Below are 21,268 nucleotides of genomic sequence, written 5' to 3'. Positions count from 1 at the left end.
GATAATGGGTGTACAAAACCTTTTTTGTTGTGAATGGACACACGGCTCCTTCCAACTCTTGTCTGTGAGCTGAAGGAAGTTCCTGTACTCCTTATTCCTAACTAGGACTTCCATGCAGAAGCCACATGTTGGATTATATTGTGAAATGTGAACACTTAGCTTGCTCCAGCTGAAGGTCCCACACCTTTTTGGAGCAAGGAGCGTATCTTTAGAGAAGAGATTTGATTCTGCCCTTCACACGCAGCACTGCAGATCATAGTCCTCTACCACTCATAGATCAGTAACAGGCCCAGGCCTTTATAATCATGTCAGTGAAAAGTGGAAAAGTGATAGAAATCCCAGCTTCTTGCCAGTGTGTGTTCTTTGTGCCCATTAAAATCACTATTAATAGGCCAATTGAATTCTGTGGAGGAAGTTAAACACCAAGCACTTATTTTCTTGATAATGTAACTGTAATTTTCTTTAATCGGTTTATGAGAGGGAAATACGGAAAACAGCAAGCAGCATTTGTCAAACATCTACACCTGGGAACTTCTATGCCAAAGACACACACTTTAACAGAAACACTGTGCCCTAGACACAGTAATTTTGTGCACTTACCAAATGAGCACAAAGGTCTCAATCCCCCCGGTGTTTTTCTGGACAGACTTTCCTAAATTCATTTCCTGTTTTTTCCTTGCCTATTACCACAGCTGAACTCATTAAGTCTCCTACTGACAGTACATTTTTAGCTGGATGGCCAAACTGCAAACTCGGGACAGAATACCCAATTTTCTATAGAAAATGTGATTCTATAGCTTAGATAACATATCCTCAATTTTAAGGAATTTTTAGAAATCAGAAGAAACCAGAATCAGCTCCTAAATAGCTTTTAAATCCAAGAATATGGAGATATTCTAAAGTGCAAGCAAGTGATTTAACAGACATTTACAAATTCCAAAATTAAATCAACTTTACTCCTTGGTATTTTTTTCAGTGATACTCAGTCAACTGTGTGATATCAGGATAAAGAAAATACACCTCACATGATGTTTTAGAAAAGATTGTTCTTGCTTTTGCTAGCCTGCAGTTTCTCAAGTCTCTCGGTAAGTGCTTCTTCCTCTCAAAGATGTGCAACTCTATAGTTATAAAGGAGATTAGAGTCAAAACAAGTTGTGAAGGGCCCTCTTCCCTAAAATTCAAATTTCAGTTTTACATCCACTGGAAACAAAATACAAAGTTCATCTAATTCCTAAAAAATGAAAACAAAACAAACAAACAAACAAATCTTTTTATTCTGCACTTACCTGTAGGGTTTGCAAAGTGCTTACAAGAACTGCAGCAAGAAATACAAATAATACTTCATTCTCATAACAGAAAATCCAAAATGACGTACCCATTACAGCTTTTGTCGTTGATCCTGATGGCAGTGAGAGAGAGACTGTTGGTATTCCAAATGACTATTTCTAGCAGGCTGTTTAAAAATAACCTAAACTCTGTCATACCCTTTGCGCCTTGTGAATACTGGACAGAGACAGAGGTCACATGTCCGTGCTATGGTTTTGCCTGTGCTCCTGCAGCTTAGGGCTGCAGAGGGAAACTGAGAAATAGCCTTTCTGTACTTCAAGCAGGTTTAAGGTTTCCTTTGTGAAAGCAGCAATAAACAGCTGCCTAAAAAAGTTATCCAGTATTCTTTTGAGTCCACCTTGGAATTAGTCATAATTACAGAATTAATAATGCTAACTTGCTTTCAATCAAAATCTACAAAGTACGAATGTTTGCTATGAAAAAAGGCAATTCATTGTGTTTTAAGTGGAGCTACCCAAGAATTCTGGGAATATTCAACTATGAGCTGCTGATACAGTTGTCACCTTATCATGAGTGATAAGCTCTTGGAAGAACATACCTGACATTCCTTACACTCTGCATTCCTTTCAGGTCTTCAGTGTAACCTCTCTAGGATCTCCAATTTCTCAGATTTCTTCTCCTACTTTAATTTGAAAATTCATTACATTCACCTAAATGACAGTATTATTCAAAATACAATATTTTTAATGAAAGCACCAGGAACACAGCAAATATAAAACATTCAAAAAATACCTTTGATATATAACAAAACTCTATTTCTGTTTATGGCAAATTATTTTATTTTGTAGAAGAAATACTTTCAAATAATACAAAAATGACACAATCATACAGAACCGTGACAAAAACAAGAGAGATGAATACTAAATATGATAACTCATTACCACATCAAGACAGAACTCATTACAGCAGTCAGAATCACAGACCCACAAGATACACTGATGACATCTCACAGCAGTCACAATTTAAAAACACCAACTGAACCCCCTGGCAAAGAGGCCACCAGACACTGCTCCTTTGTTTTACAGTCACAGAACAATTTATGGCAGAAAAAAGGTCCCTACCCCAAGCCCTGCTCAAAGCAGGCCTAACACAACCCAGATGCTCCGGGCTATATCCACTCAACTCTTCATCCACCCTATGGGACAGAGTGCTCCGCCTCACTGCACAACCCCTTCCAGTACCTGACCAGCCTCACAGGAACATGGTGTTGTCTGTTCTTAGGGCACACCAAGCACTTCTGGTGTCACTACATGGTAACTTTGGATAAATGCTACTTATGTGACGGCCTCAGTTGAAAACAAGAAGCGAAATTCTGACTAACTGGTCTTTTCAAGTAATGAGCACTGAAAAGTTTGCTGTCCCTAGACTTTTACACAAACACTGCAAATTTCTTACATGATTTGGTTTTTATCTGCATAGTTTCTGAATACATCTACTTGTGCCCAAGGAACCCAATATACATCCACCAAAACTTACTGGCAAAAACAGGTTTCAGGATGAATAGCATGGTAAATGCTAAATATACTTTAATTTCACACATATATATATATATATGTATGATCACAACACTTGATGCCTGTAATGATTATAGGTCATATTAGGAAACAGGGAATACTACTTTAAGATTAAATGTCTGTATTAATCAACCTCATTAATTAATGATTTAGGTTTACAATCTTTTTTTCCCATTACTTTTTGCCTTGGCGTGGATAAATAAAAGTAAATCAATTTCACTTCCAGGTTTTCCTGACCTTTGACAAAGTAACAGAGTCTAAGCTCTTGAAATTCACAAAGGGGGCTTACTCACAAAATGTTTGAAAATATTCTGATAGATCTGTTTAGGTTTTGGCTGTTGTTTGGATTTCCTGACATATAAAAATCTGGAACCAATCTGATATTTAATTAAAAGACAACACAATTTCCTTCTAGGAGATTCCAGCAATTTGCAAAAATCAGTCTTGTGTTGGGCACCTCTCTTTGTAGGTAATGTAAAATTAGAAAAATATGAGGAACTCTATTATAGTAGCTTAGTAAAGAAGTATTTTTACACACTTGCAGGATGCAAGGACACAAAACTGGCATTCTCGGGAATTTAGGGTGACAGTCTTTCATTAAAACGAATGGTCACAAGTAAAATTATTTCTAACCAGATTTTAGCTGGTTCAACTAGCAATCAAGTGAGCTGTACCCTCCAGAATTATACACCTTCCTCCTGGAAAGCTTCACTTAACCGCAAAGCCCATCCTTTAGGATGAACATGTGTTTAAGCACCCTTACTCAAAGCAGCTGCTTTCCAAAGTCAGAACACACATGCTTTCCTGAATCAGATCAGAATCTTCAGAACCCTAGAAACTACTGTAATATTCCACTAACAGTCTTTCCATACAGCTCGCTCACACTGCTCTTTTAACTCCCTTTTTATTAAACAGCAAAACAAAGACCTGTCACCCTTTTCCTTCCCCCGTTTAAACTGAAGATCTAGTTAAGAATATAAAGATACTTTAGACACAACTGAAATGAAAACAATCTATTAGTGCACAATAAGAACATGCAAATGAATTCTGCAATGTTTAACACGACTTCTAATCAGTGTTAAACACACTGCAGGTGATAATATTTTGCTATAACACAGACAGTGCTAAAGGATACAATGTACATAATAAGCTACAGATAATAAAGCTGAAAAAAGTGACAATTTTAGAACAAAGTATTTTCATTTCAGGTATCAGAAACAAAACCAGCTCAATGATTCCATTCTACTGTATGACAAATACTGAGGAACAAAATTTCAGTCTTAAAATACATCTTAAAGTAGGTATTTTCCTTCAAGGAAAAAAGGCACTATAAATAAATTACACTACAGTGAATTTGCCTGAACTCACTTTGTTTCTGTCTTCCAGCCTTTAAGTCAAATAAAACAGCATAAAAACTGTACACGCTCTTAACAGGATAGTCAATCTTTTATAAAATAAGTTGTCTTCAGAGATGTCAGTTTCACAACAAGGAAAAACCAAGCCTTGTTGCAGTCGCTATTATAAAATATATATGTATATATATTTATATATATGTTTTTGTTTATGTTTACTTTTTTTTACTTTTTTTTTATTTTTTACAAAACGTGTATATTAGCTTTTGCACAATTTTTTTTTAAAGAAACTTGGCTAATCTAAGAACTTCATTAAAATAAAAGCGATAAATACTTCATGTTTACAATGCAACATGTCATACATCATCAGCTGGCAGAGGAGGTATGTTAATCCTTGGTCTTGTAAAAAAAGCTATCTTCTCTCTGTGATCAAAACAAGAGAAAAAGGAAGTAAATCAAACTACATTCCCCCTCCTCCCCGCAAGAACATGGTTTCTTTACTCTGGTTAGTGGTTAGTATTTGTTACTTATGTACTGAACCGATGGTTTATTTGAATACAACAAACTTTAAAAACTACTAAACCTCACTATATACTTATGACAACTTTCTGTTGAACACAGTCACTATTTTTTTTAAATCTAGTTGGAAGAACTGACACGACATTTGAACTTAATAGCAACTAGTTGGAAGAATCATCTAAGCTTTGTCTGCATTTGAAGCTTTTTTAATTTTTTAATTTTATGTGAATTGTAACACTGCAGTTTTACCTTAGCTTTGGCTCTTTGCAGTATAAAGAATTCAAAAGGAACTTGTGTCCAAATCCAGATACAATTTAGAAGTACTGGCTATCACAAGACACATAGAATTTAAGCTAAATGTTTCAGAAAGCTTTAACCTCTCTAATGAACTGTTCCTGTGCTATTTCAGTATGCATTACCACTTACCTAAAAGTCTGCACCTGAATAGGTTCCTTCTGATTTTGCCCACGCAACTGGTAAATTTCTTTTGATGCTTTCTTTAGCATTTTTTCAGCTGCTTGCTCTTGATGATGTTCAAATTTGGTCTGTCTGGTCTGAAAACAAGAAACATAATGCTTAAAATGGACACATAAATATATAAAACACAAGAATATCCACATTAAAATAGTGGATTTTTTTTCCCACTCACCACAGTGAAACCACACAAGTACATTGAAACACCTAAGAATCTAAGAATTATAAAGGCAAAAGACTGAGTTGTTTCATTTCCTCATGTTCTTCAGACAGACATGTATTAAATTAACAAAATTTACTGCTTACAGAACTGTCAAACAAGATCTTAAATAAATTTAGGCTCAGTCTTTGTCTCAGATAATCCAATGACAATCTTGTTTATCGTGCACTTTCGCCATCTTTGCCTACAACTTCTTTCTCCAAGAACAGGAAAAGAAAAAAAAATCACATACTTAGGGAACATTCAAAATACTTGTAAAAAAAATATCAAATAAGAAAAATTTCTTTCAAAGATCAAAAGAAAGAAAATTATTAAAGCTCCAATAACAAATACTTAAACCAAAACAAATGAACAACAACAATAAATAAATAAACAAAACCCAAAACAAAACAAAAAGTGCCACTGGCAAACAATGCCATTCTCTAAAAACCTGTCCTCAAATAAATATAGTTTGGTAACAATCAATGCAATAGTTTTTATTGTGCAAACTTCAAGGGAGGAAACTCACTGTTCATATTTCTGTAAAAACATTTCTCTAGACACTTTGTCACAATCAAGACATTTTGAAATCAGAAGTTTCTGAACACATTGAGCGCTTACATCATGTTACCATACCTGCCTTTCTGCTTCCTTCAACAAGTTTCGGAATCGCTCATCCCGAAGGACCCAGTGGGGTAGATCTGTCTGCCCTCTGAGCTGGGCATCTTCCAGACGCTGTCTCAATTCTCTTAAAACACATATCTCCTCATTCAGCTGTCTCTGTCTAGTTCTGGATGCCTGGAGATCCAGCTCCAGGTCTAAGGATGTCCTTGCCATAAGCTCAGCCAAAGACGATCTGCAGGACTGCTGAGTTATTAGGATTCAAATAAAATGCACAATATATTACTCTCAACATGGTTTACTGGTCTTGCTTTAGATATACAGACCATGCATTTTCTGTACTTACTTCAAACACAAAGTCTTTTTCACATGAAGTTTTAGAGATTATTTATATCCTCCAGTGCAAGGTTAGCTAGCTGTAGGGGTTTTCTGTATCATACATAACTTTTTCAATTAATGCTTTCTACTACCTCCTTTGACAGTCTACTTTTGAATTTTTCTACTACCTCCTTTTACAGTTTCCTTTTGACTTGTAAATAGTCAACTAATTGAAGTTTATGGACTAAAATTCCATGTTATGATGATAATAAAAGGGATGTAATATGAAAAATTCATAATGAAGTCATGACATCAGAAAATACTGTACCGAGCAAGGCTCCTCTTGTTTTTAAGATACATTCTGAATCAATATGGGATGCATAATGTCTTGCTGGTGTAGGCGAGTAAACAGCTAACTTCTGCTAACCAGACTACACCTTATGTCATTTATATGCACGGCATTAACGCCTAATCTGCCCTTCTCTGCCCACTTGTTCCACAGCATGAGGAGTGGCACAGGGGCAAAAGAAGAGCTTAACCTATTAATTCCTGAATACGTGGGTCTCAAATACTATCATTTGTTAGGCTGCATGGCAGGGGAGATGAATGTTTTACTGCCCTATTCACACACACTTCTGTAGGCCCACACCCTGCTTCATAAACTAGATTGTGAAGATTTATCAAACTTTACATCTAAATCAATACAAATTTGGTTCCCACTAACATAATTTTTGTCTGCCATGCTTTCTTCCGTCCTTAATAATTGTTCACAACTGTATTTAACTTCTCCACGTCTACCTTTTAGTTTAAAAAGCCCAAAACAAACACAAAACATGAACCGCCCTCCCAACTACATTGCAGAAGCTTTGTACGCTTCCTAAAAGGATCAGAAAGCACCTGCAGACATCTAAAGCTTAAGTGTAATAAGTACCAGTGTTCTAGTAACCTAGTGAAAAGTAAAAATCCGTTTCCTAGGTATATTACCTGCTTATATCGTAGCGTGCGCCTCTCCAACGTATTCCGGACAAAAGGGGACTTCCTTGGCAGGGTTGAACTGTCACTGTCACTGCGATACAGCTGATGAGAAAAGACAGCGACAATGTAAGTTGTTTACAAGGTTATCTTCATTAAGAAATCTTTATTACTTTTTTTTTTTTTCACTTTTGAGACTTATTTTTTAACATACACTGAAACTGTCTTGTTTTAAGCAACTTATTTTTTTCAGCTTTAGTTATTTAAAAAAATGTATTTATAATAGTGCTTATACAGTATAGTTACAATAATTCAAGAAAACTTAAAATCATCAGTGTTATACAGGTAACGTTTCACCAACCATTCTACTATATATCCAAGACAATGTAACCTAAAAAAACATGGAGGGAGGACTTAGAAGCAATAATATTTCATCTTAAAGCATTTACTGTCATGGGCACGAAGAATACAGCCTCCCACTTTTACCTCCCGTCTGACTTTAAGTAAATGCAGGTTAAGTGACGGTGTTCAATGATCTTTTCCTTTTGCTGCTATCTTTGATCTGGTGTGCAAGAGTCTTTTACTCGCATTCTCTATGTTACAAACAGACACGTAATTCAGAAATCAAACTGAAGAATTTGAGAATTTGTGTGCACTGTGTACAATGTAAGAAAGAACAAAAACCAGAATTTCCTTGGTTTAGGACAAAGCACAAAATTTAAAAATCATTACTGCATTTTCAAACTCAAGATCTCAGAAACTGATGAAAGAGTGCGATCAAAGCTACGTGTATTACACCGATGTTGCAAAACCAATACCCACATATCAATCTACAAAACCATGAGCCAACTGCTTATGAGCCTTTCAGCACTGAACACAGCAATCAACCAAGGTAAGCTGATCCTCAATTACTTACACCAGTGCTCCCAGGAACCCTACGTTCCACTGCTGTAACAGGCACCTTGTGACTTATATTCATGACAGCAAAAGAGTTATAAGAATATTTATGCAATAACCATAGCATTAAGCATGCAGTGCCCTTTTCCAAAGTTTTAGATACATGAAAGTTAAACATGGCTTCTAAGCAAACTGTTTATACACTTCATCAGACAGCACTGAACCTCTGTAAAACCAATCACCCTAGCCTAATATCTAAGGTTGCCAAGGAATAGAGCTTAATATCTAATTTGCCATAGATTGTTAAATTTCAAATCCAGGTTTAAACCCTTAAAACTCTTCCCCACTGCTATGTTTAAATTCAGTGAAAGATTATTCATTACTATTAAAAAGTAGCACAAGTTTCTTCTAAATGCAACAAAGCCTTAAAAAGAAACTATCAAAAACATATATTATACTTGCATGGAGGCCCCTCCCCCCCTCCTTCTTTTTAAGCCTTGCTCACTCTGCAAACATATTGACTTCGTGCTCCAGGCGAGAAGGTCTGGGAACGAACAATGGTGCTGCTTCGAACAAAAGCAGAACCCCGTGGCCTGCGGCTGGTTCTCTCTTTTGGAAGAATAGCAACTTCTTCAGGAAACAGATCCTCGGTGTTAGTTTCCTTATCCACCTAAAATTTCAATGAAGGAAATTTTTTTATTTTTTCCTTATTTTTTCTCTTGTAGTCAAAACAATCAGACATTTCAACAATATCAAAAGTAAACTATTTGCTAGCTAGATTCAAATCTCAATGAGCACTAAGAAGAGAGGATGAATTACCTCATTTTTTAAAAAGTTTTAAAACTAGGTCATTCAAAATTATAAGATTACCTTTCAGAAGCCTTCAGTGGAACAGTAACAATTATGAGATGCAGTTCTAATATGAATCATAGCTGCAGAGCACAAGGACTGCATTCAGGACTGGCAACTAGGCATTAACCAAGCTACCACCTGATCTCCAGCCTCAACAGAAAAAAAATGAGCCACTTTTCAATAAGAACTGTGACTCTGAAGCAAATAACCACCTTAAAACTACAGGAGGTTAAACGAAGAGAAGGAAGGAAAAAAAAGGAACTGAAAGACTGTTCAAACAATGATACAAGAACACTAAAATATTCAGAAAGACAGAAAACATGGACTACTCTAACAAAGCTTCCAAACTTTTAGTTAACTCACTCCTCAAAAGGAGGTATTATCTTCTCCTAAAGGGAGCACAAATGGTTTGTGTTCCTCTACTTCAATGGAAATCTACTGATTTCAGCTTGTTCAGGATTATTTTTAGTATCTCATATCTTGAATACAAAAGATTTTAAACACATCAGTTTCAGCACAATTATTCTATGTTATTGTAACACTCAAACAGTAGTGCAAATCTTAAAACATTACACTTCCTTCTTCACAGTTTCTTCAAAATTCTTATTTCCAAGAGCACTGAAATTCGACCATGATCTTTTCTGTTACAATTTCAGGTAAACACAGAAATTGATACAGGTGCATATTTACAGATTATGTAAAGGCCACAGTAAAAATAGCTTGTCTCTTGATATAAAAACCAAATTCTGTTTAGAAATAGTAAAGCAAAAAAGTAAAACTAGTAAGCAAACAAAAAAAACCAGCCCTAAAAGGGCATTTCTAACAACTCAGTAGTGACACTGCTGTAATGAAGGCAGTGCGGATACAGGGTTGTTGATGGAATTTCTGACTCTTTTCGCTCCTGATCAATTCAGACTCCAACTCTAGGAGCAGCAGTGTGTGGTCCCGGCATTTGGCAGTTTCTGTACTGCAGTGTCTTCTCTCATTACCTTTAGTGGTGGAGGCTGCATTTTTCCAGAACTGTACTGGCCTGCTTGAGTTGCAAACATGTGTCCAGCTAACGAATCCCCACAAAATGGCTCTGGATAAGGAGGACTAGTCTGGGTGCAATTACTGCATCCACTGTCAACAGATTCTGCTTGCCAACTCCTAAAGTCAGAACATCACAATAATTTTGCAGGTATTAAAAAAACTTATGCAATTGTTTATGTATTTCATTATCCAAGTCAGTTTATCATTTAATATTATTTCTCCAATAAAAATATAGAATTTTCATAGGTAGAACACAGCTTGTTTGCATTTCTGCAGCTAGAGAGAAGCAAATACATTTCATAGCAAAAAAAATTTACCTTCCCTAATTTTCTTTAAGTATATGTTCTGGTCTTTTTACCAATACTAAGAAAATCATAACAAAAAGAACAACACCATTCATTTAACAAACTAGATGTACTATTAAGGATGAAATCACAACCCTAACATTTTCCCATGTTCCCACAAAATTTTATTTACTGGTTTTTTTTTTTTTTTTAGTACAGGGCTATTACAAACCCATTACAATTGTCTCCCTAGCAAAGTTTCTGTATGATATAATGTTTTCCCACTCCCCAAATTCCAAGTTCTCTAAACTCAATCAGCTATTCAAGTAAGGTTTTCTCCTGTTTGCACATCATGACAGACAGAAGAGAGTTTTATACTTGCAGCACTAACAGGAAGCAGATCTCAGAATAAGGACTTACTCTACTCCTGCTGTATTTCAGACTATACCCATAGTGCAACTACCTTTGATGAAGTATTAGTTATTATCTGCTTAAGGAGCCATTAAAACAACCATTTTTACCTTTCTGATATGGCTTCTGCCTGATCTTCCTTTCTTTCCATCTCCAAGATTTCTTCCTCTGTGTACTCCAGTTTCACCCTCTCTTCTGCCAGCTCTCTCTCAACTGCTTCTAGCTGAGCAGTGGTCCTAGCTAACAGGGCTGTCACTGCATCCTGTAAGGTAAACCAGACTTCAAATAAAACTGTTTGGAAAAAACAAATGTACTTAATGCATACTATTTAGAGAAAATACAATAAGAACATAAAAACAAAGCCACTGTATGTCCCTTAAAAAAAACAAACACACACTTAAACGAAAACAAACAAAACCACAAACAAAAGCTCCCACAACACATAACCCAAACCAAAACACAAAACAAAAATCTGCCCTGAACCTTAATGATCAAAAAGTACATGGTGTTCAACTTGTCACAGATACTGGGCAGACTTTATCTCACTTGGAACATCATCCAGCAAGATAGTCAGAAGAGATTTCTGAAAGTCACCTAATCTGATGCTCTGCCCAAAGTAGGCAAGGCATCATAGCCACACCAGGTTGTCCAGGACCCAGTCAAGGGCTGAAAATCTCCAAGGGTGGAAACTGCACAACCTTTCTTGACAAGCTCTTCAAGTGCAGAGGCAGAAATTTTTAACAGTTGGATTGGAAACGTCCATAAAAGCATACACAGGGTATGTCTCTCAAGCACCTATCCAGACATGCTCTAGTTTTTAATTATTCTTCTGAAATCCAGCTCTAACCATAGGAGTAAAATTAAGCACTGCAAAAATCTGCACCTAAGATAAGACCACAAACAACCACACCGAAGGTCTCATTTGACAAATAAATAAACAAATCACTTTTATAGAGCCATACTGTTTTAACTGTAGTTACATTTCCAGAAGACTGAGGAATACTGTCTTCACACTGCTTTTTGGTCCTCGCTCTCTGGGGCTCTGAACCAGTGAAGATCTGAACAGCATACCAGTGAAGCTGCATCTCACCAGAACTCTCTGCATCGGTCAGGTTTATCTGAGCAATGCCCTATGAAAAGCAAAAAGCATTGACCACAATAAGACAAACATACTCCACAGGATAGACACCTTCTCATTTAAATGAGAATGTAAATTTTTACAATGTAAAAACCCCACTTCATCAAATACAGTCTCTTAAAAAGAGACAGTTTTGTTCCATTGTGTTACGATGTCTAAGATTCTGAATTTCTTGTCTCTTGCTTACTACCAGGAAGGATCAGAGTAGATATTGAATTTTGGACATTGAAAAATAAAAATCGTATGACTGATGTAGATATGCTTGACACCTGAAAGTTATTAATATTTTATTTTTAAAACCCTCTCAATTACATACCTGATTTCTACAATTGCTTAAATTATTGTAACTTTAACAATATTACTTTAATTTGTGTTTTTTTAGAGATACCTATATTCTGATACCCTTCTGTTCTCTGGTTCTCAAAGGCATCTTTCAAATGGAAAAAAAATGTTATGTAAATTAATTATTTTCCTGCCTGTTTGTATCATAAGATTGTCAAATGGGCCACAAATCCATTTTTCCACTTTGCAGGCCATCCTTACATCTCCTAGATTTAGGTGAAAACAGGTTTAATGGAGGCTTCCCACTTAAAGTGTTTTAAACTTTGAAGCAGCCCAACTCCATCAGAGAGTGCTCATGTAAGAAATTCTCACTGGTGTTCACCGAAATTAAAAACAGTTGTGAGCAAATCCATGCTGCCTATTTTATTTATTATTTTTTTAATCAGTTCACTAACTGGACCGAGCAACGATTTTGTATCAGTTAGCCTTTAAGTACTGCTTTTAGCTTTATCTGGCTATCTCTACAACCTGTTCATTTCCATACTAGTGGACTACATGCTAAGAATGTTTTCATTTATATCACGGTAATGTCCTATATAATAGTTTTCATCTCTCATAAATCAAACAGCTGGATACAATGACTGTAATAGTAAAGGCAATAGGAAATCTACACAGAAACTGTATTCAACTTTAAAGCAGGTAAAGAAACAGTTAATTAGAAAACAATAATTAAAAAAACACTGTATTGTTTTTCCAAGACAAATGTTCCCAGGGGCTCTGTTTAAACAGGTGCATAAAGGACAATGGAGAAAAGGTTTTGAAACTAACAAAATAATGTGATATTGGGATACAGAATGTTACTGAGGAAGTCATTTCATGTCAGTATACTGGTGGCTACAGAGATGACTTTTCTTTTTTCTACATAAAACAGAGCTGACTTCTTATTATCTACTTGCTCTGATGCAGTGTATGAAAGAAGCGTTCATCAAATACTGACATTTTTATATCAGAGTTGGAAAATATTTAAGACATGCTGAGTATGGTTTTAGAAGTAGAGGGTAAAACAGTTTTCCTGCCATCAGTATTGCAGAAAGCATATGCTTAAGACATCTGATACTGCCCTACACACCACATTTATTAAGCAGTTAAGTAAGCCTGCCAAAGAAGCTGTCACTACAAAGCAAATCACTAATTGGGTAGAAAATCACCATCAAATCCAACTGATAATTATCACTACTGAAAGGACTAATTAATATTTCACCTCCACCTCAAGATTTGGAGCTCACTCAAAAGAATGAAGAAACCAAGGTGGGTCTGCTAGAGGTCTGTCACGTGCTTGCTCTGACACATTTGTTAACAACTTGGATGGCAGAAGAGTAGAAGTATTTACGAATCTCTCTGTGATATCAGACAGACATGTCTCTTTATAAGAAAAGGATCAGAATTTAAAGTAATACTAAAAAAATGGGACAAACACTCCAAAATAAAATCAGAAAATGCAAAACAAGTCACTCAAGAAGAATTCAAATAAATTAAGACATGGGGAATAATCAGTTGGTCAGGGCTGTAAAAGATCAGAAACTTGGAGTGAAACAGCAATGCTGTGTGACTGTATGAAAGGCATTCACATTTCTTTGATGTTTTGTCATGAACTACACATGCTAATCATGGAAAATAACAATTCCCTTATTTCAACATTGATTAGGTCACCAGGGAAGAAATAAGCCAATTTAACTCAGAAAAAGGTCTTTCAGCCATGCAGTACATATGAGTAAAAGGCTGAGGGAATGGAAAGACCATCCCACAAGTTTAATATATTTATTTCTTTATAAGTGAAGTTTAGAACAGAATTTTGACAGAATTTATTTTTTTTTAGCTCCCTGTTATGTTCAAATACTTGTATAACTTAAGATGAACTCCAGCCTGGCTTCTGCACTTAGGAACACATTACACTGGCATAATCTAACTGAAAAGATAGCAGTCATCAAGAATTTGAGAAATTTATGCATTATTAAATAGATGGGAAAAATGGTAATCTCAGTGGAAGAGATCTTGAAAGACAAGGGCCTTGTTGACAGAGACCATCACAGCAGTTCCAAAAAGAGATAGTAAATGTTTTCTCAGTTTGAGAAAATGTTCAATTTGCAGCTAAAGAGAGTAACAATCATAATGTTTAATCAGATACTTCAATGCATTGACCTGAAGAAACTGTGACATTGTTTCTCTCCTTTTGAGTAGCATTGCTAACTTACCTTGAGGTATATTACTAACTACTGTTGACAAAGATATTTCTGACAAAACTAAACTAAGACTATGAAAAAGAAAAAATCCCTACCAATATAACCCGAAGACCTCTCTTTTTTTTGGCAATTCAGTAACAGCAGTTAGAATAAAAGCACCCTAAACTTAGATGCACCTGTGTCAGTGCCAAGACACTTTATACTTACATAGCTGGATCACTCCAGTCGCCCAAGAGCCCCGTGATCTCTAAATAAGTTCATGGTGATGAGGAAAGTCCAAGGGCCAGTCAGTGAGTCAAGTCATGGTCAGAACCAGTGAGATCCACAGGTACAGGCACAGACATCTGCACCAGCAAGGACTGTGGGCACAGATATGGTCTACAGGCACCGTAACATCGGTGAAGACCAAGGACGGTGGTCTGACCTGACACACAGCTCACAGGTGAGAGTTTATTATCCAGCCTGTTCTTGAGATGCTTTCACTTTCATAATGTTGTAGTGAAAAAATTACAAAACTTCCTACTAAAGACAAGACCTTGGGTCCACTTCTGTCAGCGTTAGGACCTCTATTTATGCAAGATGCTCCTTAGTTTTAAAGGTGGACTAACAAACATGCACTCTTGCCTAGATTTGCTCAAATAAACACCTCTTTCCTATAGCCCAGCACGCCAGTGAGATGCCTGTACCTCTTAACTTCTTTGATAGGCTTAAAAATTTTTTTCCCTAACCCATTCAATGGGTTAGGGAATGCAATGACAGCCCACTCACTTCTAAACAGCCAGGACACACATAGGCATTATAGTCCCATGTCTTGAGCATGCTGTGGTCTAAAAGCTGTCAGATTAAGTGTTTTAGGAAAAGTTTGATTTTTTACACAGTGCATTCCTTCTTCCAACAAAATTTAGCAACAGCAGATTCTTCAACTTTCCACAAAACAGACATTTCTAAGAAATGCATTAAAAATAAAAAAAAAATTAACTCCTTATCTACTAAATCCCATAGCAATGAATGTAAATCTTTCATCAGTTTTCAACATGCCTCTGCCATTTAACACTAACTAGTAGAACAGATTATTTTCAACACTGCTTAAAACTCTCCAATTCTCAACCTCTGCTAATTTAATAAGACTTCATGTAACCCCCAAAATGCATATATTTCAACTTTTTAAAAATCCCACCTTTTTATTCACAGAACTATACTTACATATGTGCACAAATGGACACACTAACATGCAACTCTATTAGAACTTCTTATGGAAAAATAAAGACTTCACTTTCTCTTTATAATCTTAAAAATTATTCCTCAAGTAACTTTAATTTCCCATATAAAAGGCTTTTAATAAACAGAACCACTTACCAATAGCTCTTCTTGTTGCTGATGATCAACTGAACAGATATACAGCTGCAGTGATTTTAATTTCAAAACACTTGAATGCACAGGGATTCGGAACACTTCATTAAATATTAACGGAGTTTGGAATTCCAAAGCTCTAGAGCAGTAAGTGGTTGGTGTGCCTGACTCAAGTGGTGGCAAATAAACTCTCACATGACTGAGAACATCAAAATAGACAAACAGCACAATTCAGAAAAAGAAAGCTATTTTACATTTCTCAAAATCAAGCTATGCAAAAACATTAGTGTAACACCTACATTAAGAATTTTCTCTGGGATCTCATCATCACAGAAATTTACTTTGCATTCTTAATGCACAAGATCTGCACAGCTAATCCAGAAATGCTATATTTTTCTAACTAAAACTAATTTTTTTCCAACTTGGTGCTTAACAGAGGCACCAAGTGGCACTTGAGCTGCCCTGAGGTATACAAGGCATCTACAAGGAGCTAGAAATTATGACATTAGAGCTATAGGAGAGCTACATACAGCCTTCGTCTGAGCAGCAGCAGCTGGAGGCCAGGTGCTACGCTGTGATATTTCAAATGGAAAAACATGCCTATATTTAGGCAACTGAATTACCTCATAAGTGTAACTAATCCATTTCTTCTCTACCTTCCAACCACTAACCTTTTCTTCCTCCTTAAGAAATTCAGCAAGGATGGTAAAAGGAATCTGCAGTCATGGCATCCATCTGCAGTCTTAAGAAACTAATTTAAATATCTCATACCATCCCATTTGAGACTCCAAGCCAAAAACAAAATAAACAATCACTTTCATCTGACAGAAGGCAGCAGAGCTACTTAGAGAACTGTTTCCATGACACAGGTCATTAAAGATTACACTTGTTACCTGACCATTGTGACAGAGATTCTATGAAAGGGACACTTCCTGTCCATAAAATTAACCCTTTCCTCGTATAAACTAAAACATATTATCTTCTCCAGAAATGGCTTAATTTTGAACGAAAGCAAATAAATCTACAGTATTTATGACTGTGGCACAAAACAAACAATGATCAGACTTTGGGTGAAATTTAAGCTTACATTTTGCAGTTTTCTTTAACAACTAGACTAGTAAAGTTCTTCAGCTGTAATACATGGACTAACAGACATTCGCTTCCACTGTCATGCCTGGAAAACAAAGTTCCTGTGTTAGTCACCAATCACCAATATTTTGCTTAAGAAATGGAAATGACTAGAAAGATTTCAAGAATATAAAAGCACATTTTGTTGTTAAACAGATTTCTTAGACAAACCAGTTTCAATTAAAAGCAATTACAGATATCACATTCTGGTAACAGAACATTATTAACATCAGTTCCAGTAACACAGAACTAAGAGAATCAAACATTATTCAGTTTCAAAAGAATAAATTGCTTTACACTACACCTCTTGATAACAAACACATTTTATAAAATACATTCCTTAAACAGCTACACCATATGCTTATATGTGTGTGCATGTGTGCACACGTGCAACAACACATCGGTTACACTAGACAAATCAGTCTGCATTATTTTCATGGGTTATTGAAAACAAATTTAAAAATTCTACTCTTTCACATCAACATGAATTTTGAAATGGCACTAACAGTTTTGAGATTTACAAAACTCCCAAGCTTAGGACTTAATTTTCCAAGGGGTAGAGACAGTTCTGGAGGGCTGCCTAAGATATGACATCCTGCCTTGCACAGCAGTAATCTACCCTTTCACACATTATTCCCAGTACCAACAACAGCATGCCATAAGCACAGGATTTCAGACCCGTATTTGGGAACTGTGTTTGTATTTGTGTCTCTTTACCTGTGACTTTTCTAAGGTAATCCTCCTTTATCTGGCATAAAAAGATCTCGCTTACAGAGACATATCCCTATACCCATACTCATACTAATGGCCCAGACAATGAAAATAAATACTACTGAAAGAAGTAGTGAAGGCCCTTTTATCAGTCAGCATTGAAAGGATGAACTGAATGAACTGCAGTTAAGGCATATCTCCAACACAAAGTGGCATGTGACTAACTAATCTGTACACACTATAAACTTCAGCTGTCAGTTCAGAAATTTCTTAAAAATACCCACTGAAGTTCAGTTCATTAAAAAGTTAACAAACCCAAGAAAAGTAGTGAGCAATTCCTGCAGAGTTGACAGGGAGAAAGAAGAGTAACTACTCACAGAAATCCAACATGTATTTGTGGTTCTTCATTACTGGCAGCATCACCATAAACAGGCTCTTCCAGATCTTCATTCCTGTAGGAACAGAAAGTACTGTAAACTAGTGATAAAGTAGTGACCTAAGCTGTTAAAACATAATGAAACTAACATTTATTTTGTGATTTGTGGATATAAGCAATTGCTTGATATTACAGGAAGGACTGGTAATGTAGAAGGAACTGAGACATCTATTTAAAAACACACAGCAGTAGTAATTTGCAATTGTAAAAACTGAAGTTTTAGAATAACTTTTTTAAGATATTTACGTTATTTTAATATCTATTCTGTCTTCCATTTCTCTTTAGCATCTCCCAAACCTTATCTTCTTCCCAATTACTGTTTAAGAGTGTTAAAATAATTGTATTAAGTAACATGCCTTTAGGCATCCTTCAATCACTTGGTCGACCTACACATTTTTAGATTTTTAGTAGTTTGTGTATTTCTTCCTCTCAGTTATACTTTTATCACATGCTACTCAGAATTGTAAGTCACACTCTGTATAAGTTTATTTAGTTACAGATGGCTAAAATTACTGATTTATGACTAATAAGCTGAGAAAACTCTTTTTCAAGGGAGAATGATACAGTGTTAAAATGTCAGAAACAATAACGTGAAAGTTTGTTGTGAAGATGATAGTGGGACTGCATGTAAAAAGCTTCTCTCCTTCAAAACGTGCAATCCAGAATTTCTATGTTAAAAAGAACTAGGATTGTTGAAAGCCTATTCAGAAATTCACAACTAATTCTTTTGGACCGTGTGGTAGAAAAGGAATATTTCCAGCTTACTATGCATTTATACACCTGACCTTTTGCTTAAAGCTTCAAACACGCCACTGTCACTAGCCAGTGAATGATCTGAGAGACATGCTGAAACTCGCCTGGCTCTCCTCTCCGATCTTCTACCACTGTCTCCTCGCAGAGTTACGGCTGTCATAGAGAAAAAAGTGAAAACAACATCAGCTCAAGGCAATTTCTTAAAAATCAAACAAGAAACATGTATTGTATCAAAACTAGCAGCAAAACAGCACAAACACAGTTCACTGATTTTTCATCTAACTTTAAATTAAAAATCTAGAATACAATTGACCGGAGATTCTCTGTGGGAGAATTAAGGAAGGAAGTTTGTGGGCAACTGCTGTCTGACAAGACTAAGTATAAACCAATTGCATTGTTACTAAATGTTTCTCTCATAGAATAATTCCTTCCTAAAGGAAGACTTACATTAATTCAACATATGTACACATGATATCCTAAACTTTTCAGATTTACCTACTGAATATACAATACGTTGAAAACAAACACAGAGACTAATTCTTTTAAAAAGTTATCTGATAAAACAATGTGAGGTTTTGTTCTCATTTGTTTCCTAATACAAAATCTCAAAGCATACTGTTTATACCATCACATAATAGCAGCTTTATTTACAGTCTGAGAGGCATTATCAAAAAGAACCAGTGCTTTCCAACTCACTCAGACCACTGTTTTTTCAAATGCTTGGTGAATGACTTTTACTTGGGGAAGGAGGAAGCAATATTCAAACCCCTCTTCCACCCTTCCCTGAATCACCGGCAACACCATAAATAGCGACATTTTCACATTGTAAATGTACCAACAAAAATTATGTTATACATCAGGTTTTGCACAGGCAAGTAGGTATAGCAGCTACCAGTCCTTTAAAGTACATGCACAAGCAGTCATGATCAAGAACTGGATAGGAGAGGTTTCAACACTTCAATGATAGCTCCTAACTTAAGGTTGTTTTTTTCTGAGTACTAGAGAGGACCAAGCGCGCTTGTAGCAAGCGTGGGTAGAGCCCTTCTCAAATCTTTGTTCGCGAAGCCTAGCCATGATGACATGACAGAGAGGACCATTAAACAGTACTTGTGAAGTGCAGTGTCTTCACTGTGAAAAACCGATACCCTCTTTTACTTCAGGTTCAGTGAACTATCCTCAAAGTGGGAAAGCAATGGCAAAGAGATGACACTTCAAAAGTGGGGAAAGCATTTTATTTGCTTCTGCTCATGCTTAAGAAACTTAAGACAGCATGGAAGCATTCACAGTTTCAGCAGAGTGACAGTAGCACAGTGCATACCGCGTGGGAGACAAGCACCAGCTGACATTCACAGCTTACTGCCTCCAACCAAGGATGAAGCATGTCTTACTGAAAGGAACAAATTCCTGAGTACTTTTGTTACACATTATCTTAAGGCATCAAAATTTATTTCTGATATCTACCAGTAAGTTTCCTTCAGCTGAACACCAACCCACAACCTGAGCTCTGCCTGCAGAACCCAGCTCAGGTGTGGTGAGCCACCCCTTTGCTTGGTACCCATCTCACCTCCCACCCAAGCACCACCAGGACAGGACATCAGGCTCGGGAGCTCAACAGAAGTCTTACAGATTAACAGCCATGCCACTGTTATCAACAGAATGCTCTGGCTAAGGCCAGCTTTAACCCACTGTTGGACTGGCAGACAGGGTGCACCAAGCCCAGCAGTTCTGTGCCAGCCCAAGGTACATTTCTGTTACTGGGCCACTAACAGCAGAGCAAATTCTCTCTCCTTTGGATTCATAAGCAGTCCTATGGACCTGTCCTCCAAATTCAATGAAGGATTTAGTCATCTTCAGCTATGCAAGAAACTTATCTGCTGGCTAGGAGCAGCCCATTCTGCACTTGTCTATGTGCCTGGAGAAAGAACCACCATTCCACCCCATCTCTAGATAGAGCACCCCATCCTTATTGTACATCAGACATTGTGCAGTGCTACTCATGGCATCCTCACCACAAATGAGAGCCAAGTTCAAGCAACCACACAGAAAGCAAAGGAACTGTATTTGAACCACACACTCCTCTATATCACTTCTACAAAAGCGATGGGTTTGTGGGTTGTTTTGGTTGTTTGTGGTTTTTTGGGGGGTTATTTTGGTTCGTTTGGTTTTTTCTTCTTTCTTTTTGTTAAAAAACTTTCGATTTGGTGAGCCCACCTCAGTTCTGTCACTGGTATTTATGCAAAATCAAAACTAGTACCCTGTAGAGATATCTATAGAAAAACATATCAAAGTTTCCCAATAATTTTATGTCAATGCTGAACAGAAGTGCATAATTTCTGTATAGTACTAATATCAACAAGTTACACTAGGATGACTTCTTTTTGCAAAGAAGCCCTTGTCTCACCCCTATGACAACGCTTTGTATAGAGGTACTGGACGAA

General features: G+C 36.5%; 1 protein-coding gene across 1 annotated transcript in view; it reads right to left on the bottom strand.

The window, feature by feature from the left end:
• Positions 1-2,102: 2,102 nt before the first annotated feature.
• Positions 2,103-21,268, bottom strand: part of WWC3 (WWC family member 3) — a 96,580-nt gene continuing 77,414 nt past the window's right edge. Inside the window, exons 12-23 of the mRNA XM_050332040.1 lie at positions 18,863-18,983; positions 18,019-18,093; positions 16,890-16,976; positions 15,809-16,001; positions 11,755-11,922; positions 10,903-11,054; positions 10,055-10,214; positions 8,719-8,883; positions 7,329-7,421; positions 6,042-6,269; positions 5,159-5,286; positions 2,103-4,636 (exon numbers count right to left, since the gene is read on the bottom strand). Of these exons, the coding sequence (XP_050187997.1) occupies positions 4,570-4,636; positions 5,159-5,286; positions 6,042-6,269; positions 7,329-7,421; positions 8,719-8,883; positions 10,055-10,214; positions 10,903-11,054; positions 11,755-11,922; positions 15,809-16,001; positions 16,890-16,976; positions 18,019-18,093; positions 18,863-18,983 (1,637 nt within the window). The 3' untranslated portion in view covers positions 2,103-4,569. The remainder of the gene's footprint in view (positions 4,637-5,158; positions 5,287-6,041; positions 6,270-7,328; positions 7,422-8,718; positions 8,884-10,054; positions 10,215-10,902; positions 11,055-11,754; positions 11,923-15,808; positions 16,002-16,889; positions 16,977-18,018; positions 18,094-18,862; positions 18,984-21,268) is intronic.

The sequence above is a fragment of the Myiozetetes cayanensis genome, unplaced genomic scaffold (genome assembly GCF_022539395.1).
Source record: "Myiozetetes cayanensis isolate MyiCay16 unplaced genomic scaffold, myiCay2020 scf5-8, whole genome shotgun sequence".
Taxonomy (NCBI): domain Eukaryota; kingdom Metazoa; phylum Chordata; class Aves; order Passeriformes; family Tyrannidae; genus Myiozetetes; species Myiozetetes cayanensis.
Note: the sequence above shows the minus strand (reverse complement) of the source record. Positions and strands in the feature narration are given on the sequence as shown.